Source organism: Eschscholzia californica, unplaced genomic scaffold (genome assembly GCF_041429995.1).
Source record: "Eschscholzia californica isolate CP2 unplaced genomic scaffold, dmEscCali1.0.p SCAF_1, whole genome shotgun sequence".
In the NCBI taxonomy this organism is placed as follows: Eukaryota; Viridiplantae; Streptophyta; class Magnoliopsida; order Ranunculales; family Papaveraceae; genus Eschscholzia; species Eschscholzia californica.
Genome location: NW_028238198.1, coordinates 59142993 through 59169143, shown reverse-complemented (window position 1 = coordinate 59169143; position 26151 = coordinate 59142993). Strand labels below are relative to the sequence as shown.

The 26151-nt window shown below is 35.9% G+C and overlaps 2 protein-coding genes and 1 long non-coding RNA gene across 5 annotated transcripts; all 3 read left to right on the top strand.

Moving 5' to 3' along the window:
* Positions 1–277: 277 nt before the first annotated feature.
* Positions 278–12047, top strand: LOC147567883 (shaggy-related protein kinase alpha-like). 3 transcript variants are annotated; one of them, XM_086654392.1, is made up of 26 exons: positions 304–1080; positions 1749–1839; positions 2654–2737; positions 2825–2870; positions 3014–3136; positions 3599–3652; positions 3751–3814; positions 4208–4279; positions 4388–4528; positions 5451–5500; positions 6009–6092; positions 6214–6305; positions 6465–6505; positions 6584–6682; positions 6775–6954; positions 7133–7967; positions 8247–8300; positions 8381–8503; positions 9305–9408; positions 9515–9564; positions 10301–10393; positions 10501–10660; positions 11132–11224; positions 11386–11414; positions 11536–11653; positions 11773–12047. In XM_086654392.1, the coding sequence occupies exons 20-22, from the start codon at positions 9523–9525 to the stop codon at positions 10603–10605; spliced, it is 240 nt and encodes a 79-aa protein (XP_086510518.1). In that variant the 5' UTR covers positions 304–1080; positions 1749–1839; positions 2654–2737; positions 2825–2870; positions 3014–3136; positions 3599–3652; positions 3751–3814; positions 4208–4279; positions 4388–4528; positions 5451–5500; positions 6009–6092; positions 6214–6305; positions 6465–6505; positions 6584–6682; positions 6775–6954; positions 7133–7967; positions 8247–8300; positions 8381–8503; positions 9305–9408; positions 9515–9522; the 3' UTR covers positions 10606–10660; positions 11132–11224; positions 11386–11414; positions 11536–11653; positions 11773–12047. The 3 variants fall into 3 exon arrangements, 1 of the variants encoding a protein (XP_086510518.1); XR_015230883.1 differs by lacking the exons at positions 8247–8300; positions 8381–8503; positions 9305–9408; ... (5 more) ...; positions 11536–11653; positions 11773–12047 and adding an exon at positions 3944–4083 and having other exon boundaries at positions 278–1080; positions 2825–2923; positions 3007–3136; ... (1 more) ...; positions 5451–5496; positions 7133–7747; XR_015230882.1 differs by lacking the exons at positions 8247–8300; positions 8381–8503; positions 9305–9408; ... (5 more) ...; positions 11536–11653; positions 11773–12047 and having other exon boundaries at positions 2825–2923; positions 4214–4279; positions 7133–7747.
* On the top strand, positions 11782–20944 carry LOC147567882 (uncharacterized). The gene is made up of 4 exons (XM_086654391.1): positions 11782–11854; positions 19266–19403; positions 19481–19610; positions 20265–20944. Exons 2-4 carry the CDS (start codon positions 19288–19290, stop codon positions 20400–20402), a joined length of 384 nt encoding a protein of 127 aa, XP_086510517.1. The 5' UTR covers positions 11782–11854; positions 19266–19287; the 3' UTR covers positions 20403–20944.
* A 157-nt stretch (positions 20945–21101) lies between these two features.
* On the top strand, positions 21102–23653 carry LOC147567881 (uncharacterized). The gene is made up of 7 exons (XR_015230886.1): positions 21102–21233; positions 21434–21544; positions 21673–21708; positions 22588–22617; positions 22757–22872; positions 23207–23305; positions 23530–23653. It is a non-coding gene; the product is annotated as an uncharacterized LOC147567881 (long non-coding RNA).
* Positions 23654–26151: the final 2498 nt, after the last annotated feature.

Genomic DNA, 26151 nt, shown 5'->3' with positions numbered 1-26151 from the left:
AGAGTTAACAAACCGAGATGAGAGAGAATGGAGGATTTGAGGTTCAGTAAACCCAATTAGGTTTAATTGACATGAGTTTTAAATGCACCTAAATGTTCCTGCAACCAATGAAACGGTAGAACTTAAATTAGATAAATAAAAAGTTTTTTCTTTCCCATAAGAAAAAAGAAATCATTTTCACACTCAAACCTTTTCACACGTATCAAAAGGACCTTAGCCACGTCAGTCCATTGTTCCAACGGGAATGTTAGAATTAAGTCAGTAAAGATTGTATCCTATCTCAATGATGATAAAAATTCTGATATTAAAAGTTCTCTTTGACACATCGTCTTCTTGGAGCCGTTATGCCATCTTTCTCTCTCTACTCTCTCTCGCTACTTTCTTCATCATTCTTCCACGATCTTCATTATCATCATCAGAGATAGTTCGTTCATTCATTCTCTGTATCTAACAAATCAAACCCTAGTGAATTCTTATCATTGAATGAAGAAATTACAACATCCGACTAGCAAGAAATGCTGCCAAGAATTTGAAGCATTATGATCAAGATTTCAGTTCACCCAAAAACTCATGCGATTGAACTTATTGAAGTTGCAAATTTCAGTTCATACATTTCGTACTTACAGTTAGTTTTAAATTAAACCTAATTTGTGCTTTCATCCTGAATCAGGTTGCCTTTCTTTGTAACTACGCCTTCGAAACTTAATTGGTTCCAAAAAATTTACCCGTTACAATCAAGATACAGTTTATCAAGAACTCTTGCGATTAAAACTTCTCGAAGTTGCAGAGTTTCAGTTCATACTCCACTTCTAACTAATTAAACCCTAGTCATTGATGGATGAAAGAAGAAATGACTAAAACTGGACCAACTTGAATTGCTTCCAAGAATTTCAAGCGTTATTGTCAAGATTTCACCAAGAAATCAAGCGAAAGTTTTCTGTTCATACATTACGGACTTACAGTTAATTATAAATTAAACCCTAATTTGTGCTTTCATCGAGAATTAGGTTCCCTTTTCTTGGTAAAGTTGAGATCCTTCGCATATGAGATTAACTTCTTCGCATATGAGTATAAGAAAAGGTAAATTCTGAAGATCCAATTTAAGACGTAGAAGGATGTTTCTAATGTTCTCTTTATGACTTCCAATTTACGAATGTTGGTACAAAGAATCTTTAATAACACTTTTATTGCGATAATTAGTAACTCAAAAACGAACATAAGAACCTCTATCCTCTTCCAATTTAGTTCTTGATGTTATCATTACAACGATAGCAGTATCGTATTGATTTATACATTTTTTGTGCGTTATGAGTCTTGATGATGAACTAAGCACTACTTTTGTCTTCAGATGTTTCACTCTATCTATTGACAGATTATTTCCAGGATTCGCTTACGAGTTATGAGACCATTGCTAGAGTTTTCAGAGATTTCCCTTGCTAACAATAGATGATATTAGTTCGTTGCAGCTTATACAGATTGGATTTAAGCATCCCGATCGGCTTCTCCGTTATGCTTAATCACTAACACTTCAAAGGCACCCCCACTGGAGGTTGCTAGAAGTATATTAAGTTTTCAGACAACACAATTGCATCACTAGTTCTCACATTTTTTTAAACTGACGAAACACTTTGTGTTTGAACTGATAATTTGTTGGATATGCTATTTGTTAGAGCTGTATTTCATTCATTAGTTACTTTAAGCACTAACCATGCAGTAAAAAAACACATCCACTTATCTGTATATGACAGGATAATGCCGGTTTCTAGGATTCAATACAGTGATGTGCTGGAAATCGAGTGCTTTTGCTAGAGTTCTAGACAAAGGGGAGCAAGAAGATAGGTATGACTTATACCAATGGCTTGTAAGGTTTCACTTACTTTCAGGAAGAAGACTGCATTTAAATGTGTGGGTCTTCTCGCTCAATTAGATTTAAACTGACTTTCCCAGTGTATGCAACCTGTAAGATTAAAACCACCATCCGACCTCTGTATTTTTGAAACCATTTACTTGTGAACCATTGACCATTTAAGTGTTCGTTTTGTGTTTTGTATTTGGCTTCAAGTGTTTGTTTTTGTGGTTGTGTTTGAGTTCGATGTTTGCAGTGTGTTTTCTTGTATTTGTTCTTGTACTGCTTGTTTGTGTATTTCCTCTGAAATACGACCTCTTGAAGTGTTTGGATGTCTCTTGCACTTGCTTTTCTTACGGCGCTTATGCATCTATTCACAAAGTGATGTGCTGGAAATCGAGTGCTTTGTCATAGACTTCACCAAAGGGGAGAAAGACGATAGGCATGATTTATGCCGGTGGCATATAAAAGTTAGGTTCGTTTTAGGGAAGAAGACCTTGTTAGTAATTGGCCTTTTGTGTGGATTCTGTTGCTTAGTTGGGATTAAATTCGCCTTTTAAATGTATGCATCATAAAAGGTTATAAAACACCATTCGACCCCCGTCTTTTTGAACAATTACCCTTCTAGAGATTGTGAACTCACGTACTCTCGTTGATGAATTAAACAAATAAGGGATTTCATGTTTACGAAGCTCTATAAACTCGATATGTATAATTTATTTCTTTGTTATTTTATACTTTCATTTGTAAATTGTGTTTGAGCATCTTGATAACCTAGAATTTGATGTTTTTATATGGATAGCGCAGGTGGAAGTTCATTGTTCGTAAGCACTTCCAGGTCTGGCTTTGCCAAGTAAATGGCATACCAACTAGTTTCAGAAACAGTAGAGGGTATAATAGCTTTATTTATCATGGCGTTGTCGTTATACTTGCTTCTAAATCAACTAGCAGCTAATTTTTCTACATTTCCCATGCAAGGCTTGGGGAAAGGAAGAGAATACGTTGATTGAAACCTTAGACTGACGTATGATAAGATTTCTTTCATGGTGGTCTGTTTTGTCCCTTTTAATGAAATCGGTATCTATATATTCTTCATTTTAATTTATCTGTTTCTATCAACCTTATGTTGTTATGCATGTCATTAGCTGATATAAGTTCAGACTTCAGTAGGTAAAATGAAAATAAAAGTTCGGTTGTGGTTTTGAGATTTGACTAGCAAGAACTTATGTCCAATCCAGAAGTGGTATGGATGCCTTTCATTTGCACTTTTCGACCTTCAGAATGATCATGGTATGGATGCGTTATTCTTGGAACTCTAATATTATTTGTAAATCTTGGGAATTTCAGAAATGTAAATCTTCATGCTTCTTTAAGCATTAAATCTCCATAAGTTTTGAAGTATATACTACTCTGCCTTTAGATTTGAAGTATTATACTACTCTGTGGGGTTGTCCAACATCATTTATGTGACACTTTGTTGTATTGAAGAATTATACTATGTCTTCAGAACTGAAGAAGTGCTCTGTGTAAGAACTGAATTATTTCGAAAAAGCTTCACGTTTGAATTCTATATCAGTCTTTAGAACTTTAGGTTAGATTTTGGATGATGTAGGTTTTTTAGGGTTTAAAAGATTGGTCTGCTAGAAATCAGAGTGTTTTTCTCGGAGTCTTTAGAACTTTAATTATACTTCTGAGTTTGTTTATTTTTCTTGTTCTGCATTTTTTCCGTCTTTAATTGTAATTTTGTAATAGGAGCAATGACTCCAATTCGGAATCTGATGTATGAATGTTATGCTCTCTGACTAGGTATGTTTCTAGATTTACTTGATTTTGTGATTGACTATGTGTTCGATTTTTTTTTTTGTTATTACAATCTTACTCTTATCTTTGTTTAATGTCGAAAGGAATTTCATGCTGGGTGTTTTACGGACTGTTGCTTCTGTGATCTAAAAGAGAAAACTGTTTATTGTAAGTATAGCTCGCTGTAATATTCATTTACACTTGAACACATAAACTTCTGAAGAGAAAACGGTTTATACCAAGTTATTGAGGTGCAAGCTGGGATGATTTCTTAGAGATCTGTTTATTCAAGTGCAGAATAGATAGGGAGTATTTCTGAAACGGCCTAAGAAGATGGATATGAAAAATAAAATTTTATTGAAGGAAAGGCAAAATTCTGATTGTTATAAAAAAAAGTTCCCGTCTATTTTGTAGTCTCTTGCCATCACTTCTCTAAAGTGAGTTAGTTTCGTCTATTTCGTATTCTCTTGCCATCACTTGTCCGAAATGAGTTAATTATGTAAGTGTAACTAGTGGAAATGGTTGCATACCGTTTCTTCTCTTACTGATATAAGATGGTAGTCTCAGGTACTCGACACTTACTAGAAAGTCATAGAAACTCAGTTGATTGATGGTGACCACTTGATTAGAAAGGTACATGAAATTATTTTGTGCTTACATTTTCCTTTTTCTTTGTCCCCCAAATCACTAACACCTTTCTAACCCCAAATAGTGCCTCGTGTCTTATATGTATATATATAGGTTGATCTATTTTGACTGTGATGGACGACTTCAAGGAAAGATTGTATTGTAAAGCACAAAAAGGGATTTCGGGAAATGAAGAGAATATGTTGAATCTTCGATATTGGGGCTTCCTAAGAGGATAAGTACACTGATGAACTGGTATGTCAAGAACTAGTTTTTCCTTTTAGTCCATATAAACTATTGCTCCTAGTGCCAACAACCCTTGGTTGGCGTGGTAAGAGGTATTTCCACTTTAGAGGCCAGGGGTTCGAGGCACACGCTGAACAATAAAAAAAACTATTTTGTTCCTTAGTCTTACAAAGTATATTAGGCCTGTAGTTAGAGGCATGATATTCTTTCGGAGAGCTTTGAAGCTTCATTTTTTTTTCAGACTTTCGATGAATTTTATTCAGAAAAAAAAAATACAAGGTGAACACAGAGGGCCTCGACCGTAACATGCTTTTGAAAGTGGTATATGAACAAATCTTTCAGTTGTTGCAATAGTGCCTCATGGTTGTTATGATTATGTAAATATGTGTGCATGTGTGCTTGGGTTTATTTTTCTCTTTTAATTCATTCAAATATTTAAAAAAAAAAATTATCAACGACATTTGAGAGCAGAATTAGCTTCCTCCTTGCAGAGGTATCTTTTGCATCTCTCCTTAATCATAGTATAACTTGGTTTTGCTCTCTGATCCATGTGATCGATAGTTATTGGACGCCGTTTTAAAAGTGGAGTCTTTTGGACGAATACAACGAGCACCATGGAATACGCCCATCTACAATTTTAGGTTTTCATGATGACGACTTAATACCTATGAGCTATTGCATTGCTCTTATGCTATTATTTTAGCTAATAGAAAGGTGATTGATGCCTCTATGAGGTGTTTCCTTTGGTTTTGTTACTATATGATTTGTTGTTTCGTTACATGGTTCTTGATTTAATTATGGCCATCCTGATTTTTCTTATAGAAACTTCAATATTACATGCGTAGGAAATGATTTAATGCAGATTTATACTTGATGTTCAGATTGCTAAAGTTATTGTTGTTTATGGGGTTCAGTTCTTTTCTCTTATTAGGTTTCCCAACCTCACAGCGAGTGACATCTAGCATTGTGGGGCTATTGTAGGTGGAAATTTTGTTTCTTGTTTTCCCATCTCATCTCCTTTTAGAGATTTTTGTTTACCTAATAACCAGTATGAATAATGATAGATGAGAATCATAGATTTCTTGATTTTTGTTCGACCAAGCCTTCCGTCGATGCATTTAAATATTACATATCCACACCGATGGAGAGAAACATAACTAGAACTTCTATTATTAACCAAAACCAACAAGAAACTGAGAACACGACGCAGGTTTAACAGAGAGTCCAGGTTAGACTTTACAAACCTCAAGTTATTTCAGTAGCTTCATCAAATTTTTGTTCTTATTGAATGCCTTTACCAAGTGAAGAGGGTTTATAGAATTTCCCTGAAAGCTGTCTTGGCATATGGAAATACTCTATGACTCCCGGTCTTGGCTGTATGCCTACCTATTTTTACTGCAGATCACGATCACCAATAGTCATTACGTGTTTTTGGCTTACTCATTTTCCTTTTCTGATATTTCCTTTTTCTTATTTTCTTAATGAGTAGGTAACAACCAACGAGAGAAGCGAATGTAATCGATATTATTTCACATTGAAAGGAGCCTCGAGAGCCAGGTATTCTTCGTAATGGGTAATTCATGTGTTTTATGTTATTCGTCTCCTTATTAGGATATGTAATCAATGTTTTTTTGGACAAGCAAAATGCAGGTCATGTAAGGATCTGATACTAAGTTTTCTGGGTCGTTCTACAGGTTATAGCTAGGCCATGCTCCTCAAATTTCTCTGAGTGGCAATTAAATTTTGTCACCCCATAACCAAAAGAGCCACTTCTAGGAAACTTAAGGTAAAAGTTGGATTCACTTATTGTTATTAGATTTCTGCACAGTTTGTTCGTTTGAGCCGCTGCGCAAAACAGATTTAATCACAAATGTTCCACGACATATTTGGGCAAAGTCATTTAAACAACCTTTATGGCCTATTTTATTTAGTTATGTTTCATTAGGTAATGCAGCTTGGAGATCTCAACAATATTGTGGCAAACTGGTAGGATCGAGGTCTTGAGTACGACTATAGTACGTTGTTGTACTTGTGATGTCTCTAATTTCCTTTTTTATTGATTAGGCTCCGGGTAGTGGCGGGTACGGTTATTCGTTCAGTGAAAATGATATAAAACATGCTAAGATTTTGAAGGTCTGTTTGCATTCTCAATAATGCACCGAGGTGATTGAACTTTATCCACTTCTTTGGATATCTTTGTTTTCGTGAGAAGTATCCAGTGGGACATATTACTAATATTTTGAACAAAGATTTAGTGGGGCATTATTGATAACAACCGTTGGAAATTGAGAGTGTGAACGTGAAGGCCATGTATAGACGGGCCGGAGTAAGCTCCTAAGATTGACCTTGGCCATATTGAAGTTGAACCATGTTTAAATATGGGGAAAGAAACGTAGCTACCAAAATGACTAATCCACCATATGTCACAGGGACAGGTGATTATCATGTTCATTAGGTTAATGAGTAACTTTTGCTTTTAATTAGACTATCTGAAGGATTAATGAGTAACTTATGCTTTTAATCTTTAGCCCTATTTTTATTTAAACAACGTCAATAGTAGAACTGAAATGAATCTTTTGCTTTTTTAATTCTTTGAACTTTATCTCTAGGCAGCTATTGCATGAATGTGAAGTTCTTTGTTCCAGGCTTCGAGTATGTGGTGTTAAAATCTTTGCAGAGGAAGATAAGTTCTCTTTCATTTCTTCTGCATTGTCAGAATTGACTTCCTTCTTGCAGAAGTACTTTTGCATCTCTCCCTAATCGTTAATTTGGTTTTGCTCTCTGATCCTTGTGCTCAATCTTTATTGGAAAAAGTTTTAAAATGTGTAATCTTTGGGACGAATTCAGCTAGCATAATGGAGTGTGCCTAATTCTAGGTTTCCACGATGATGACTTATTTCTATGAGCTATCAAATTGCTCTCTATGAGGCATTTCCTTTGGTTTTGTTACTATAAGCCTTGTTGTTTCATTACATGTTTCAATTTCAATATGGCCATCCTGATGCTTTTTTTTAAAAATAAAATTTTCAATATAACATGTGTAGGAAGAGATTCAATGCAAATATATACTTGATGTTATCAGATTTTTGCAACCTCACAGCGAGTGACATCTAGCATTCTGGCGCTATTGTAGGTGGAAATGTTGATTCTTGTTTTCCCATCTCATCTCCTTTTTGAGCTCTCCTTTTTTTTTTGAAAAATTTGAATTAATATTGACGGAAAAAGAAATACGAAGTTGAAATAAGAAAAAAAGAAAAAGGAAAAGGGATGGAAAACATCGGTTGATGAGAAACATTGATTTCTCGATTATGTTAAACCAAGCCTTCGGGCGAGGCATTCAGATATTACAGATTCTCACAGATGGAAAGAAACATAACTAGAACTACTACTGTTAACCAACACTAGCAAGCAGCAACTGAGAACAGGATGCATGTTTAACAGAGTCCAGGTATGCCTTTACAAACTTCAACTTATGTCAGTAGCTTCATCATGTTTTCCTTCTTAATGAACTCTTCTACCAAATGAAGAGGGGTTTATAGAATTTGCCGGAAAGCAGTTTCGGCTTATGGAAATATTCTATGATACTCCGTTTTATCTGTAGGCGCACCTTTTTGACTGCTGCCGGAATCACAACTACGAATTAATTGTCCAGAGTGATTAGGTGTTTTTTGCTGAATTCGTTTTCCTTTTTTTAATAATTTTCTTTTCTCATTTTTTAAATGAGTAGGTAGAAACCAATGAGAGAAGCGAATGGAATTGATATTATTTCATATCAAAATGGGTAATTCTCGTGATCTGTGTTAATCATAACCCTTATAAACATGTGAACTAAAACATTTTTCTTCGACAAGAAAAATGCAGGTCGTGCAAGGATCTGATACTTACAAGTGTTAAAAGAAATCTTGTCAAACCATAACCAGAAGAGCCCATCAGAGGAAGCTTAAGATGTAAAAGAGTACAGTTGGACTCACATATTGCTATTATGTTTCTGCATATTTTGTTGTTTTGTGACACAGTGCGAACGGATTTAATCACATATGTTCCACGAGATATGTGGCCGATGTCAATTAAACGGCTTTTATGGTCTATTTTATTTTGTTCTTTTTGTTTCGTTGTAGGTCATGCAGCTTGGAGATTCTTCAAACAATATTGGGGCAGACTAGCAAGATCGAGGGGTCCCGAATATAACACTATAAGGGCAAAAGTAGATCTGTTATGTTCTTAGTAAGAATTAGTGCTCAAAAGAACATACACGATAAGGGCAAAACTCACGAAGTTACAGAGTGACGGTGTTTTAAATTCTTTAGGTATGCTCAAACAGTTAGAGCTTTAGGTACTCTAGACTCACGAAGTCTGGCATCTCCCACTATAGTTTTACCCATCTTGATTTGTTTAGTGTTATTGTTGTCGGCATATGTTTTGTATTTGTGTTTCTGTTTGTGTTTGTTTGAGCTTGTTTGAGTCTGTCTGTGTATTGTATTTTTAGGTTTTTGGTCGTGTTTATGTATATGTTTGTGTTGTTGTTTGCTTTTGCTGTTGTGTTGATACTGCTGGCCGTGAGAACGCCTAATGAATACAGGCCTTCTAAATGTGTCAGTCTTGTTGCTCAATTAGGATTAAATTGACTTTTCAAATGTACCATTATGGGCCCCTATCTTCTCGAACCATAGATGGTGGTTATTATCTGCAACTCTGAGGGAGCATTTAATTTTAATACTTGGTAGCTAACCCTTTGCAATCCCTGCCGGAGATTGTAACTGGCATGTTGATGACTCGGGGATCCAGGGAAAGCAAAAAATGGAAGAGCCTTGCTTGGTGCAACTATGATGAATTAAACAAATATTTTGACGGGATATTATGTTTACAAAGCTTCTGATCTTCTTATAGAGGTAATAATCCGGATTGTATAATGTTTACTAAGCTTAACGGCCATTCAGCGCCAGGGGTCTTATTATGCAATGAAAATTAAATTGCCTTTGTTTTTGTTTTTTCTAGTATTATATATGGCCGAGTTCATGGAGAAGCTAATACAGAGGCCACACAAGGTAAATTCCCACCTTTCATCATTTCTTCTAATGATGTTGTATAATATTTCGTCTTTCAGATTTTCATTGCATCCCAATTTTGTTTTGGTTACCGAGATCTGATTAATTGAAACGTATATGTGCTATTATTTAATCAGTGAGTCGTTTAAACTATTCTCAGTGTCTTAGATGGTGGGAAAACTTTTTTCAGTAACATTCCCCTTTTCAGTGCCTTCCTGGAATCTTCTTTTCGGATAAGTAAGACTTTCTTGTTTCCTGTGGTGAATGCAAATTATTGCAACATACTAAGGGCTAAATATGCATCTTGTTATAGCTTTCAAAAGGAGTTTATCACTGGGAAGGACAAACAAATTCAGAGTCAAATTGCATGCTATAGATAAGTAACCAGATAAAAAGATTTGTTATCTGAAAGAATCGTTTCAAACAGCAAACATTCCAACAATTAAAGGACGAGTAAGAGACATTTATTTTATCTTTGCAGATATTATTTTCCATGTTCAATAATATCAGTTTGTGACCATTTACTTTGTAAGTAGTGATATCTTGCGAGGAGATTCTTTGGTTAGTTCTTCGCAAACTGCATCTTTTTGTTTTTAATTGTCTTTTTCTCATCAAATTTGGAGAGCGAACACTTATCTCTATGAAGATATATGCTTATTGATACTTGCTATTTCTACAGTTTACCATTTTATTAGATTTCATCGAGATATGGGTTTTAATTCTTGTGTTGCTACAGGAATTGGAAGCGACTATTGTAGATGGAAATGGAATCGAGACAGGCAACATAACTGTTACAACTATTGGTGGAAAAAATGGACAACCGAAGCAAGTAAGTTAGGATGTTCTTGATTCATCTAGATATTTCTTCTTTGGCATGTGCCCTGTAATATTGAAGTGACCTTTTAAATTGAACCTTTTACTTGTCCATGTCCTCAGCAAGTCAAAGTTTTAATTCTTGTTGACTATCTATCTTCAAGCCCTTTCTTTGTTGACGATTCAGATAGTTATAAGAGCCCCTCATTCAGCCTGATGGAAATATGATGATTTAAACAAATATTCGAAGTTTCAACAAAAGAAAAAGACCAATATTTCGAAGGTATATCATGTTTACAGAGATTTTTATTGTCTTGAAGAGGTAATAAACTTTGATTTGTATATTGTTAAGCTTAACATCATTTATGTGATTTATTTTGGTTGCTCTCCTGGAGATGATTTATGCTTCATCCTGTTTGCATTTGTGCTACCACGCAGTTTCCGAAAAAGTAGTGGGTGTAACACCTTCATCTATCACGATAGTGTTTTTATTTGTGAAACTTTAAATGAATATATATTGATATCTAAAATATGTACAAGGGGGTTTACAGGACAGTCATGGGATCTTTCACGATATCACGACAGTGTTATTATTCTTGGTTTTGAATTTACTAGCATGTAATATTTTTACATTTCCCTTGCTTCAGCGGTGGATTGAAAACTTAAACCGTTATTGATATTTATATCTCATCTTAGTTCATCTCTTTCTATCCTCCTTTTGCATGTCATAAACTGATATAAGTTCAGAATGCAGGTAAATTGGGAAACGAAAGTTTTGTTGTGGTTTCGAGGTCTGCTGAATTATGATTAGCAAGAACAGGCGTCAAGTCCTGCCGGTGCAAAAGTGGTATGAATGCCTTGTAGTTGTATGTTCTTATTCTTGTAATGCTAATATCATTGGTAGATCTTGGAAAATCTTGTAAATGAAAATTTTTAGATGTCCTTAAGCATTAAGTCTCCCTAGATTTTGAAAAATTGGGTTATTAAATCTGTAACTTTATGTAACAGTCTGTAGGTACTAGGCATACGGAGTCACTGTAAGTTACGAGCTGAAGTACTATACTACTATTTTGAATCGGAGATTGACAACGTTTGTTACTGTTTTCGTTTTCTTGATCCATATATTTATTATTGATGACTTCATCCACTTACCTACAGCGAAGAATTTTTTTGGAAGAGAAATGCCTAAAAGTCAGTTGCCCTTATCGAGTGAGTTCGAAGTTGAAGCTCTTAGTACTCTCATACTCTGCTCAGTTGCAACTAGGATTTGTATGAGGTGAGTTTGTATGGTTCAGATTTATTTATTTTTTGGTACACTGTGTTTCATTCTCTAGAACTTCAAACTTTACTAGAAATTTTCTGTTCATGATCAAGAACACACACATTATAATGCAGATTTCTAGGTTATAAAGAGTGATGTGGTGGCAATTGAGTGTTTTTGTCATAGAGACTTGGACAAAGGGGAGCAAGAGGATAGGTATGACTTACGTCGCTGGCATATAAAAGTTAGCTTAGCTTTAGGGAAGAAAACCTTGTTAATAATTGGCCTCTTAAATGAAATTATTTTGTGCTAACGTTTACCTTTTTCTTTGTCCCCCCAATCAGTAACACCTCACTCTATGCCTCTGTATATGTATTTTTCTTTATATGCAATTTTATGCTTCTAATTATCTTTATATCCAATTTTTGTTCATTCTTAAACACAAAATTTCGATTTCATAAATGCTGCTCTACAGGAATTAATAATGGAAAGTAATTTTAGGCTTAACTCATAGTAGACAGAAAGCTTATTGAGAAGGGCCTAACTGATGAAGTTAGGGTATGCATTGACAAGTTAAGTTTGGACTTTTAGATAACACGTGGTTAATATACTAACTTAATTGTTCTTTTATTGGCATCTTCTCAAAATTTTTTTGAATTGACGCGTCTGTGTCAATTTTTTAAGCAATCCGTAGATCAATATATAGTCCTAGAATCTTTTTTTTTTCTTTTACTGAATTCTTATGTTACCTCTAGATAAAAAGTGTGGGTGCGTGAAGAACCTAATGTTATAAAAGCAAGGAATGAATTTCGGTTTCGGTGGAAATCTCGGTCGGTTCAAAAGTGGAGACGTTTCAGTCAGTGTGGAAATCTTACAAATCTACAAAAATGATAGAAATATGATGCAATTATGTATAACAAGATTATTAAACCATAATGAAGCATAAAAATGATATTTCTAATGGATTAACATTATCTATTAGTTTGAGGGAGTATTAACAATTACACAGTTACGTCCGGGGGTAAATTAAATAACTTTTTGGCTTTAACACTAAAAATATAACATTCTTACTGGTAATAGCTAATAGGTAACAAACTATGTTAGTTTGAGAAGGTATCGTCAATTACACAATTATATCATGGGTTTTTCTAAGATAAAATCAATTTAGACAGTTGAGTCTGGGCATAAATCATTCAAATAGATTTAGAAACCATCAAAAACATAACATAAAAATCAAGAGATATCTATGAGAAATGAAGATGAAAAAGATGAAGGAAGAGATATGTTTCTAATATTAGTTCCTCCTGTTTTTTTTTTTTGCTAGATTTCTATTATGTCGGTCGAAATTTCCATCACGTCGGTGGAAATTTAGATATTTCTAACCTTTCGGTGGAAATTTCAAATTTCCAACAATTTCGGTGGAAATTTCGATCGTGTCGGTGGAAATTTCCAACAAGTTAATGCTTTGGGTTGTGAGGTGGGTTCTCTCCCTTCTAATTACCTCGGCCTTCCTCTTGGACAGTCCTACAAGTGCAAGGCCGTTTGGGACCCTGTGGTAGAGAGGGTGGGTGAATAGAAGATTATCATCATGGAAGGCTAAAATCCTCTCGAGAGGAGGCAAGGTCACTTTAATCCAGTCTGTCCTCTCGGCACTGTCTCTTTACTACCTTTCTCTTTTCAGTATGCCTGCATCAGTGCTAAAAGTGATCGATAGGAAAATGTGTGAATTCCTCTGGCATGATAAGGAGAACACCAAGAGGATTCATTGGGTGTCTTGGGAGGCAATATGCAAGCAGTTAGAGGTTGGGGGGGGGGGGGGGGGGTATCAAGAACTTAAAGGTGATGAATGACGCGTTACTTAGTCTAAGTGCCTTTGGAGATTTGCTCAGGAGAAGTCTTCTCTTTGGAGGAACATAATAGCGGAAAAGTTTGGGTGTTCTAGTGGAGGGTGGAGACAAGGCAGCATTAAAGCTCCGTTTGGGTGTGGACTTTGGAAGGGGGTATAGCAGCTCGAGAGAAGGACTTTTTGAAAATCACTAAGTGGCACTTGGGGGATGGCAAGTGTATTAGCTTTTGGGAGGATGTGTGGTGTCTTCCGATAGCTCTTAAAGAGAGATTTCTAGCCATTTATTTCATTTCGTCTTCGCAAAAGGAATCAGTCTCTAATCACTTTAACTGGTCTTTAGGAACTTGGGAGATCCGAACGAGAAGGAGTCTTAACGATTGGGAGATCTCAATCTTCGCCGACCTTCTGAGGGTTCTTGATCAGTTCGTGCCTATTGAAGGCAAAGAGGATTCAAGGGTGTGGGTTAAGGAGGGGGACGAGGTATTCTCGGTTAAGAACTGTTACTCCAGACTTAGCCCCAGATCAGATCCTTCGTCAGACCAGTTTGATTTTAGTCTCTTGTGGTCGAGTCGTATCCCTCCTAGGGTGAACTTCGTGGTTTGGGCAGCAGTTCTAGGGAAGATTCCAACAGTGGACAACCTCAAGAAGCGTGGCTGGATCTTACCTAATAGATGTGGTAGGTGCAAAGAGAGTGAAGAATCAGTGTCTCACTTGATGATTCACTGTTCGGAGGCTGCGAAGCTTTGGAACTTCTTCCTGCTGGTAGCAACCTTCTAAAAACACGTGTACGAACAGCTATCCTGCAATGTTAGGAAGGTGTTTTGACCAATGGAGCACCACACTGAAGTATACTAAGGGAAAGGTAAATAATGGTTGTTCTATGTATTTTTCAACAATGGAACCGCATTGAAGTATACTAAGGGAAAGGTATGCTTTCAGTTTGTGTATGTCCGTGTAATATTAAATTGACCTTTTAAATTGAACTACTTACTTATCCATATTCTTAGAAAGTGAGAGTTTTAATTCTTGTTGACCAACTGTCTGCAAGCCCTTTCTTTGTTGACGATTGAGGTAGTCATAAGAGCCCCTCATTCAGCCTGATGCAAATATGATGGTTTAAACAAATATTTTAAAGGTAGATCATGTTTGCCGAGCTTTTGATCGTCTTGAAGAGGTAATGAACTTAAATGTGTATATTGTGTTTTTATATCTTAAGCTTAACATCATATATGTGGTTTATTTTTGTTGAGGTCCTGGAGATGCTTCATCTTGTTTCCATTTGTGCTACCTTGCAGCTGGAATCGTCTTAGTTCATTTCATGTTTAAATTCTTTACCTAGATACACTAGACTCGGGAAGTCTGGCATCTCGGACTATAGCCTAACTTAGTCTATCATCTTGATTTGTGAAGTGTTATTGTTGTCGGCCTTTGCTTTTTTGTGCATTTTCTTAAGTTACGGTTTGTTTTTGTTTGAGCTTGTTTGAGCCCCCTTGTGTATTGTCGTCTTGGGTTTGGGTTTATGTTTTGCTGTTTACTTTTGCTATTGCTTTTGTTGTTGATATTGTTATTGTAAATGTTGTTTCTGTTGCTGTTCCTATTGTGTTTATATTTGTATTTGTGCTTGTACAAGTGTTTGTCTTTAAAGTTTATTGTGTGTGCTGTACTGCTTGTTTGTTACTGCTCTAGCTTTTTTGGTTCTTGTTGGGACTCACTATTATTTTTCTTACGGCGCACACTTGTACAAGTGTTTGTTTTGTGTTTGTGTTATGGTTTTTTCCTCTGTTCATGTCTGGGTTCAAGTTTATTGTGTGTGTTGTACTGCTTGTGGTTCCTGCCTTGCTTTTTTGGTTCTCTTTGAGACCCATAAAGTGTTATTTTTGTTGGCCTCTGTTTCTTTGTGCATCTTTTTGCGTTATGGTTCGTGTTTGTTTGAGCTTCTTGGAGTCTGTGTGTGTGTTGTCTTTTGCTTTTGGTATTGCTTTTGTTGTTTATATTGTTATTGGAATTGCTGTTCTGTTGATGTAGCTCCTGTGTTTATGTAAAACATCTGGAAAGGTTCTTCAATACAAGTAAATGGGGGTTTGAAGGTGCAAGTCCAAAAAGACGCATTCGAACCATGTTCTTGTGCTTGATTTTCTTATATGCATTGATGATCAGTTTGGCCAGCACTGCATGAGTTATATATATATATATATATATATCGTATTTTTAAATTTTGTTATGATATATGTCAAATTAGTGATCAAGGTTTGCTTCTCTTGGTTGCGGTTGATTTTCTTATATGCTTTAATAACCAGTTTGGCCGGCATGAATTATATATATATATATATATACATATATCATATTTTTACATGATAAGATTGCAGATTGTTATGATATATGTCAGTTTAGTAATCAAGATTTGCTTCTCTTGGTTTCGGTTGGATCCTGACATGTACTCGACAAGATTTGGTTGTTCAACTGAAGTTTTCCAGGTATTTTAAAAGTAATATATCTTGTTCTTCTATTTTACAATTGTAAATGCTCTTTCAGCATCTTGAAACCCTTCAATTTAATATTTTCTTCGGTTTCTCATTGTTACTGTTAAGTGCATTTTATGTATGGACGAAGATCTCAATTTCATGCATTTTTGGGGGTTTCAAGTATGAAAGATTGCAAATGGATGACGTTGTCAAGTCATACACTAAAAAGTAATATATCACCAGATAAAGCTTTTTGCAAAAGAGCGAAATGTTTCTTCGACCCGTTTAGTGATTTCCAGTGCAGTAGTTTCTAGTGGTAATGTTTGAAGACAAAACTCATTAATTTGATTATTCATATGGTGAAAGATAATCTTCTTGTGGGTGTTTGGACTTTGTTACAACGTTCTGGATAACACAGGAGGAAGTTCATTGACAGTAAATACTTGTTGGTGTGGTTTCACCAATTAAAGGGCATACCACACAGTTTCATACAAAGTAGTGTGCGTAACACCTTTATATATCACAACGGTGTCATTGTTCTTGCTTTTGAATTATTAGCAGATAAGATTTTTACATTTCCCTTGCTTTGGCGGTTGAAAACTCAAACTGCAATATGATAAGGTTTTTGTTATTGTGGTCACTGCCTCACTGGTATTTTGTCCTTGTAATGATGTTATTTGTATTTTTCATCTTAGTTCATTTGTTTTTATCAACCTTATGCGTGTCATGAGCTGATATAAGGTTACAATTTTAAAGGTGAAATGGAAAAGAAACCACGGTTGTTTCGTGGAGTTCTGCTGAAATATGACTAGCAAGAACACGCGTCAAGTCCTGCTGGTGCAAAAGTGGTACGGATGCCTTGTAGTTGTATGTTTCCGGCTTCAAAGTGATCATGGTATTGATGACTTATTCTTTCAACTCCAGTTTAATTTGTAGATCTGTGAAATCTTGTAAATGAAAATTTTTCACATGTCTTCAAGCATTAGATCTACATAGATTTTGAAAATTTGGGTTATTAACTTTATATTTTCAGGTAACAATATGTAGGTACTAGGCATGCAGACTCACTGATAAGTTATGTGCTGTAGTGCTATACTACTCTTTTGAGTTAGAGATTGACAACTTTTGTTTTTGTTTTCTCAAGCGATATTTTTAGTCTTATTATTGATGATTTCATCAACTTACCTCTAACGAAGAATTTTTTGGAGTAAGAAGTTCGCTTTTATCAAGTGAGTTTGAAGCTCTCAATGCTCTCATACTTGGGTTCTTGTTTTCCCGTCTCATCTCCTTTCACAGCTTTTCGTTTAACCATGACGTAATAATGGTAGATGAGAATCAATGGATTTTTTTCGAATTTTATTCAACAAAGCCTTCAGTCGACTCATTCAGATATTACATATTCACACTGATGGAAAGAAACATAACTAGAAGTACTATTATTAACCAACACCAACAAGCAACTGAGAACATGATGCAAATTTAACTAAGTCCAGGTAAGCCTTTACAAACCTCAAGTTATTTCAGTTATGATTTTTACATTTCCCTTGCTTCGGAGGTTGAAAACTCAAACTGCAATATGATAATGTTTTTTTTATTGTGGTCACTGCCTCACTGGTATTTTGTCCTTGTAATGATGTTGTTTGTATTTTTCACCTTAGTTCATTCGTTTTTATCAACCTTATGCGTGTCATGAGCTTATATAAGTTTTGAAGGTCTGTTTGCATTCTCAATATGTACCGAGGTGATTGAACTGTAAACACTTCTTTGAATAGTATCTTTTTCTTCGTGAGAAGTATCCAGTGGGACATTATTATTAATCTTTTGAGCAAAGATTTGGTGGGGCATTATTGACAACAAGCGTTGGAAATTGAGAGTGTGAATGTGAGGCCCTCTTATAGACCGGCCCAAGTAAGTTCCTAAGATCGATCTTGGTAACAAAAAGCATGACAAACAGACACTTTTTTTTGTGAATATATATGTCTGATGGGGTGTATGGTGATTTGGGTGGGTTCCTTGGGACTTGGGAGAAGGTGAAGAAGAACAATAGGAAGATGCCAAGTTGTATGAGTATATTTTCTCATACATGAGCAAATTAAACCTCTTGATTCAAATTGAAGATGCCAAGCTGTCAATAAAACACCTTACCTGGAGGCTAAAGGAAGGGTAGAGCAACAAGAGGGCTTTACCCTGTATGATGGCTGGGGGCTGGAAGAGGGTTGTGGGTTGTATGAAGGTTCTGAAAGATATTTTGACTACTGGTAGGGGCACTTACTGATGGCTGATCTGCCGTACGAGGACTTCAATGAATGAAAGAATGAAGCTCTATCAACTAAAGGGAAGGTGAGGCACATAACTGACTTGATGGCTTGGGCTGCAGGGAGAGACAGTGAAGCTAACTCGAGTCATCGGACAAAGGGTGAGGAAAGAAAGATGCACCACACGGAGGATGAAGGAGTACGAGTAAGATAATGTAGGAAGTTGCGGTTTCACAACTAAGGAACAAAGTGATGTCACAACTATGACAAGCCCAGGTACCAAACCACCTGGAATCGTCTTATTGATTTATTGACAAAGTTACGACATGCTGGAGTACACCGTAAGGACAAAACTTACAGAGGTGATGGTAGTTTGAATACTTTACCTATTTAGGAATTCCGGTAAAATAGAGTTCCAGGTAACTTAAACTTTTCAAGAAATCTGGCATCTCCAACCAGAGCCTAGATTATTACATAAATCTTTTTTTGTATAATATATTTATCGGCCATTGTTTGTGATTAATAATTGGATTGAGTTTGTCACATTAATTGGTTTTAGGATATAATATCTAAACCAACTTCTACATTCATAAAGTTTTAATCAATTAATCCGAAATTTGACATTGATTGTAAAAATAGCTGAGAGATTTTATAATGTGCAGGTTATACCAGCACCTACTGTGTGCAATTTTTTTCGGACTAAGCTGAAAATTTTGCCTATAAGCATGCCGATCGGCTTCTCCGTTATGCTTAATCACTATCACTTAAAAAGTGGACTTCCAAGTGAGTAAAAGGCATTATGTTGCCAATTTAAAGGCCCCCATCTGGAGGATGCTGGAAGTTCATTGAGATTTAAGACAATACAATGGCATACCAATAGTTGCAATTTTAATAATGAAAGGGTAACTTGGACGGTTTTAACGTTTCATAAACTGAAGAAACACTGTTTTAGAACTGATTTTTTTAGGAAATTTTGTGTTAGAGCTGTATTTTATTCATTAGTTACTTTAAGCTTTGACCACGTAGTGAAGACCACATTCATTTTATTACTCCATATAATGCAGGTTTCTAGGTTTTGAAAGAGTGATGTGCTGGAAATCAAGTGCTTTCACTAGTGTTCTAGACAAAGGGGAGAAAGAAGATAACATGACTTGCATCAACCTGACAGTGACATCTTTTCCAGACTTTTGGCGCTTTTGCAGGTGGAACTGTTGGTTCTTTTTTTCCATTTCATTTCCTTTTGGAGCTTTATATCTAACTAATATATGAATAACGGCAGATTAGAAACACAGGTTTCTCAGTTCCACCAAGCCTTTGGTCGAGGCATTCAGATATCAAGTATTCTCAATGATGGAGATTTCACAGAGTCCACTTATGCCTTTACGGGATGCAGATTTAATAGAGTCCAAGTATCCCTCGACTTGTTTTAGCACTCAGTAGCTTCATGCCTTCGTCAAGTTTATGTTCTTAATGAATTCTTTTACCAAGTGAAGAAGGGCTTATGGAATTTTTGAAAAGAAGCTTAGGCAGATGGAATTCTATAGGACACCCCTTTTGGCTATAGGCACACCTACTTGACTAGGACAAGGAACACAATCTGTGCATGTGTGGTGAGTGATGATCACCAATCACCAATTAATTGTCTAGAGTCATTGGGTATTTTTTGTCTACTCCTTTTTTACATCTTTCCTTCTATCAGTATCTAAACACGTAGGCATAAACTAATGGGAGAAAGCGTGTTTGATTGACAATATATCACATCGAAGGCAGCCTCCCCAGTCATTATTTTTTAAAACTTCGAATGAATATATTAAAAGCAAAATATTTACAGGAGTGATAGGTAACTGAGATCCAGACTTGTTACATCGTCCAAGCCTCCGAATTAAGTACTATATCGTTAGGTCATGTAGCTTAGAGATCCCTCTAATGACATTGAGGCAGACTTGTAGGATCGAGGTCGTAAATACACCGACAGTATCTACTTCTGGTGAAATAAAACTCCTAGGTTCTTAGTAAGAATTACTGCTACTTATGTTGTCTCTAATTTTCTTAATCATTTATAGGCAGCTAAGTTTACCACGTACGTTTCTTCGTTTGATAAAGATGGAAAGAAATTAACAAAGTGTCGGAAATTGGGAGTTGAACGTGAAGGGGCTGACTGGAGGCCCAAGCATACATCTACCTGGATGATCTCGATCTAGCTAAACTTGAGATCAAGAAAGCTGCTCTGATGGGTTGTGTGGTGTTTTAGGTGGGTTTCCCAGATAAGGTAAGGATGCCAAGTTTTGTGAGAATATATTCTCAAAGATGAGCAAATTAAGCCCTCCTGATTCAAATGTAAGTGTTGCTAATAAAGCACCTTAGACAGAGAATTCTTATGTGGGTTTGTTTTTTTAAGTTGCTAATTAACAACTAAGGAACAAAGTGAGTTCACAACTAAGGCAACAGAGTTACCAGAGCAGCTGGAATCATCTTATTGATCTAATGACAAAGTCAAGGCATGCTGGAGTTTGAATACACTGTGAAGACAAAACTTACAAAGACAATGGTACTTTGAATTCTTAACCTATTCAGGAAGTGTGGTATAATGTTATTTTTATCTTCCATTATTTGTGATTGTGTTAATCTGTTGAGTTGTGTTTTGTTTCTCACATTGATTCATTGTAGAATATACTGTCTAAATCAACTTCTACATTCATAAAGTTGTAATTAATTAATCTGATCTTTCACATTGACAGTAAAAGTAGCCGAGGTATTTTATATCTCGCAGGTTATAGCTGCACCAAATCGTGCTTATATTCTGGATCCTGCTCTCATTGGTCGGGTAGTTTAGATCGAAAAATTGGGTTCCCTCATCCGACTAAGAAGCAAGAGCTAGAATCTTGCACGCGGGTAGACGGGTCTTGTCAATATTATTCTTTATTTGTTCTATTAATGACAAATAATGAAGGTTTTTAGGTCATAAAAGAGGATGTGCTGGAAATCGAGTGCTTTCGCTGGAGTCCTGGACAGAGGGGAGAGGAAGAGGATAGGTATGACTTGTACCGTTTAGTTTCTAGAAGAACGGCTTGCTGCTCAATTAGATTTGAGTTCACCTTCTAAATGTCTATGCCCTGTAATGTCTATGCCTCTATTAGACCCCTGCATTTTTTAACTACTTACTTATCCATATTTTGAAGCAAGCGTTTAGTTTTAATGCTTGTTGACTAACTATCTGCAATCCCTTCCCTAGTCGATGATTCAGGTATCCATACGAGCGCCTCATTCAACCTAGCGCAAATGTAAACTCATCTCTCGAAATGATATCATGTTTTCTTTTAGAGCTTTTGATCGTTTTGAAGAGGTAATAAACTTCGATATTTGTATTGTATTTCTAGATCTAAAGCTTGACATCATTTATGTGGTTTATTTTCGTAGACCTCCTTGAGATGATTTATGCTTCACCCAAGTTCCATTTGTGCTATCTTGCAGCTGGAACTGTCTTATTGACTTCATATTTAAATTAAGGTATGTTGCAAAAGAACAAACAACTAAGGAAGAATTTACAAAGTTACAAAGTGATGCTAGTTCAAATTCTTTACCTATGGTTAAATAATTAAAGCTTTAGGTACTCTAGACTCGGGAATTCTGGCATCTCGCACTATGGCCTGACTTATCCTATCTTCTTGATTTGTGAGGTGTTATTTTTATCTGCTTTTTGTTTTTTTGTGCATTTTTTGCGGTTCCCTTTGTGTTTATTTGAGCTTGTGAGTCTGTGTATCACATATTTTGGTTTGTAATTGTGTTTCTCTTACTGTTTGGTTTTGTTATTTTATAGTTATAGCTATTTGTATCGCTATTGCTATGTTGTTCTTGTTCATATTCGTGTTTGTATTTGTCATGGTGTTTGTGTTTGTGTTTGTGTTTGTGTTTGTGTTTGTGTTTGTGTTTGTGTTTGTTATTTGTCTTTGTGTAAGTTTTTGTTTTTGTGTTTGAGTTTGGAGTTTATTGTTTGTTGGTTGTATTTGGTTGTGTATTTTCTTGTATCTGTTCCTAGGTGAGGTGCATGCATATGTGTTATTGTACTGCTTGGTAGTGTATTTTCTTGCCGACATGGTCATGCACGAGCGGTTTTGGTTCTTGTTGAGAGTCGCACACTATTATTTTCTTTCGGCGCACATGCATTCATTAACACACTCATGCACGAAAACACATTGTAATGTCTGTTGCGCTTCCTGATAGCAAAATCCTAAAAGGAAATAGATTGGATTGCATAGCTCTGCGATCCACATTCATTGATTAACTGCATAGCTTTGAAGGTCAACTCTAGTGATTGACTGCATAACTTGACATCCACTTTATTGTTAACGGATTAGGTGAAATTTTTTAATTTAAGCATTTTGGCAGATCCGACTCCTTGCAACTCTTGCCGAGAAGGTATGCTTCCATTTTGTGGAATTTTTATGGGTTTGCCTACACAAGTCGCTGTACTAGATTTTTTTTACTGAAATAGTATTTTTCTTTGTAAAGCATCTGGAAAGGTTCTTTGATACAACAAGTAAATGGTTTTTTGAAGGTGCAAGCTCCAAAAAGATGCATTATGGATATGGGGATTTGCTGCGACTGTGGTTTCGTCATTTGCTGAAATATGAGTAGCAAGAATTTATGTCCAGTCCTACCAGCGCATAAGTGGTATGTAGGCCTTTTATTTGTACATTTCCAGCTTCAGAACATCAGATATGGATGACTCATTCTAGGAACTCTAATATAATTTGTATATTTCCTACAAATGAAAATTTTCATGTGTTGCTTAGCATTTAATCTCCTTAAGTTTTGATAATTTGGGTAACTAACTTGGTAATCTCAAGTGACAATTTGTAGGTACTAAGTATTATACTACTCTGCCTTTAGAACTGAAGAAGCACTTTGTTTAAGAACTGAATTGTTTTGTAAAAGCTTTACGTTGGTACTGTATTTCAGTCTTTAGTACTTTAAGTTAGATTTATTCATGGGTTTGCCTACACAGGATAACGCAGGTTGGTAGGTCTGAAAGAGCGGTGTGCTGGAAAATTGGAAATCAGAATACTTCTCTCAGAACCTTGGACAATTAGGAGAAGGAGGATAGGTACGCTTGTACCGCAGCCATAAAAAATTGCTTACTTTAAGGGAAGTAGACCTAGTGAATAATAGACCTTTAAATGTGTCGCTTTTCTTGCTTAAGTAAGATTAAATTGGCTTATTAGGACAAGTGGGACCCCTATGTATTTGAGCCATTGATGGTTCTTATCTGTATCTCCAAGGAAGCATTTATGTTTAATTCTTGGTAACTAACCGTCTAACCCTCTGCAGTTCCTTCTAGAGATTGTGAACTGGCGCGTTGAGGACTCGAGCATCCATGAATAGCAAAAACGGAAGAGCCCCCATTTAGTCTGGTGCAACTGTGATAATCTAAACAAATATTTCGAAGGATATCATGTTTCCGAAGCTAATGATCGTCTTAAAGAGGTACTAAGCTGGGTATATATATGTATTACTATATCTTAAGCTTAATGACCTTTTAACAGTAGGGTTCTTTTTGTGCAGTTTAGTTTATCTGCCTTTGGTTTTTTGTTCCCATTATATAAGTTGGAGAATATGGCACTGAAGTTTATATTCATGACACATCTGTCTTTCATATCTCAATAGCCGCCAAATTTTGTTTGGGGACTTGGACTCTGAAAAATTGAAGCGTTTGTGTTATTGACTCAGTGGCTCGTTTAAACCTTTCTCAGTGTCTTTTTTTTTTTCTCACTTTTAAGATAAGTAATATATTCTTGTTTCATGTACCAGCCTACAAGGAATGCAAATTGTTGCCACTAACGTTCACTTTTGAAAATGATCAGTCTTCTCTGGTTAAAGCTTTTAATGAAGGAATTTATTGCTTAGCTCCAAAATCAAACAAGTGTAGCAAATTGCACGCTACAGATAAGTAACCACATAAACCATTTACATGAGATCATCTAGAGTAGTACTATAGATCTGCACGTGATACATTGTGCTGAGTCTGATACCAATATTTGATTTTGAGGTACTGATGCAAATGATTCTAGGATATGGTGGAGATTCTCTAGTGTATGGAACAGTCTAGTTAGTAGTCTAATTACTCAAAGAATATTAAATTCTAAATACTAACCTGTTTGTTTTAGGTATTATCGTCAAATAAGTTGGAATGCACATATTGAGTAAGACTTCATTGCAAATTTCATTATGAATCCTCTACTTCCGTTGCAAGAAAGTTGTGGAGCTTGGGGGGATTTTGGTAAGTCATCGGTAAGACTCCTTAGTATATTTTCTTGTATTTGATCCTAAATGAGCTGCATGTAGGTGTGTGTTGTTGTACTGCGCATTTTGTATTTTCTTCTATTTGATCATTTGCAAACGGCTAGAAATTGTTTTTCCCGCGGAGACGACCATTACAAGTGCTTGGGTGTCTCCTGCTTTTGGTTTTTTGGTTCTTGGGAATCTCACTATTATTTTCTTGTTGAATGGGCATTCTACTTCTGTCACTTCATCGTTTGAAGTGGCATTGAAATCTTCTACACCTTACGCTGCTTCGGTGTTGAAAGATTTTATTCAAATTTGGCAAGAGTGGTGACTGAGTGGGGGATTATCAAGTTCAATAGGTTAGTCTGTAATTTGTGGACTTCTGAACTGTATTTTAATGGATCGTAAAATTTTATTCCCGAAGGAGCCTGGTTGCTTAGTTATTTGAAATTTTTTCTCACTTTCTCTTGTTATATGTTTCACTTATAATGTTGGTTATATTTGGTAAATGTTCTCAGGAAACAAGAAAAGTTTCTGGTTACGTACTTTTGAGTAGAAAAAGGAATTGGTACTCTTTTGTTTCTTCCAAACATACACCCACCTTTAATGTTTTTTTACAGTTTCTTCTTCATCCATCTTCCCTTCCCACCACCACCATCAACTTCAGCGACACCTCCACCATCAACTCCGGCGACACCTCCACCATCAACTCCGGCGACACCTCCACCATCAACACAGACCTCAGTGCAAGTACTTCACGATTGCAGTCATGCTATTAAGGGCACTGTGGTCCACTGGTCCTCATTGTCATGTTGTCCTTCATCGGCAACTCTAATAAATTTAAATAGTGTTACTTCTTCTCTTCTTTTTATGTTTATTTCACACACATTATAAAATCAGTTTTGTGTTAATAATCTTGGTAACTAAGTGGTATCTTGTATGGAGTCTCTTCTCGTGTTCAATTTAGTTTGAATTTTTTAATAGCCATGTAGTCAATCAATTAAGTATCATTAAGCACTGCCAGAGTCTGTTTATATTTTTTTTTTTGTAATTTTCTCATTGGACCCATGCCTTCAATGCATCAAACTTTGATATATGTTATGCTCTCTGACCATGTATCCTTCTAGATTACTACATTATGTGTTCATGGCTTCTTGTTAGTATTACAATGTTACTCTTATTTTTGTTTAGTGTCGAAAGAAATTCCACGCTGGGTTCTTTGTGGACTATTATTTATTTATGTGATCGAAAAGGGGAAACGGTTTATTGTAAGTATAGCTCGCTGTAATATTCCCACATACTTGAACACAAAAACATCTGAAGAAAAAACGGTTTATTGCAAGTTATTGAGGTGCGAGCTGGGATGATTTATTAGAGATCTGTTTATTCAAGTTGAGAAGAGCTAGTGAGTACTTCTAATACGAGCTAAGAAGATTGATTTGAAAACCACAAGTTTGTTGAAGGAAAGGCAAATTCTGGTTGTAACAGATTTTTTTTCGTCTATTTCGTGTTCTGTTGCCATCCCTTTTCTAAAGTGAGTTAATTATGTAAGTGTAACCAGATCGTTTCTTCTATACCGATGTAAGATGGTAGTCCCAGCCTCCCAGGTACTGGCGCTTATTAGGAAGTCGTGAAAACTGCAGTTGATTGAATTTGTTCATGACAACT

Coding starts and splice junctions, on each gene's coding strand:
- LOC147567883 (XM_086654392.1), top strand. CDS start 9,523: ATGGCCGAGTTCATGGAGAAGCTAATACAGAGGCCACACAAG. Junction 9,565..10,300: donor TAATACAGAGGCCACACAAG/GTAAATTCCCAC, acceptor GTGTTGCTACAG/GAATTGGAAGCGACTATTGT. Junction 10,394..10,500: donor AAAATGGACAACCGAAGCAA/GTAAGTTAGGAT, acceptor CCATGTCCTCAG/CAAGTCAAAGTTTTAATTCT.
- LOC147567882 (XM_086654391.1), top strand. CDS start 19,288: ATGTGCTGGAAATCAAGTGCTTTCACTAGTGTTCTAGACAAAGGGGAG. Junction 19,404..19,480: donor GACTTTTGGCGCTTTTGCAG/GTGGAACTGTTG, acceptor GAATAACGGCAG/ATTAGAAACACAGGTTTCTC. Junction 19,611..20,264: donor GCAGATTTAATAGAGTCCAA/GTATCCCTCGAC, acceptor AATCATTTATAG/GCAGCTAAGTTTACCACGTA.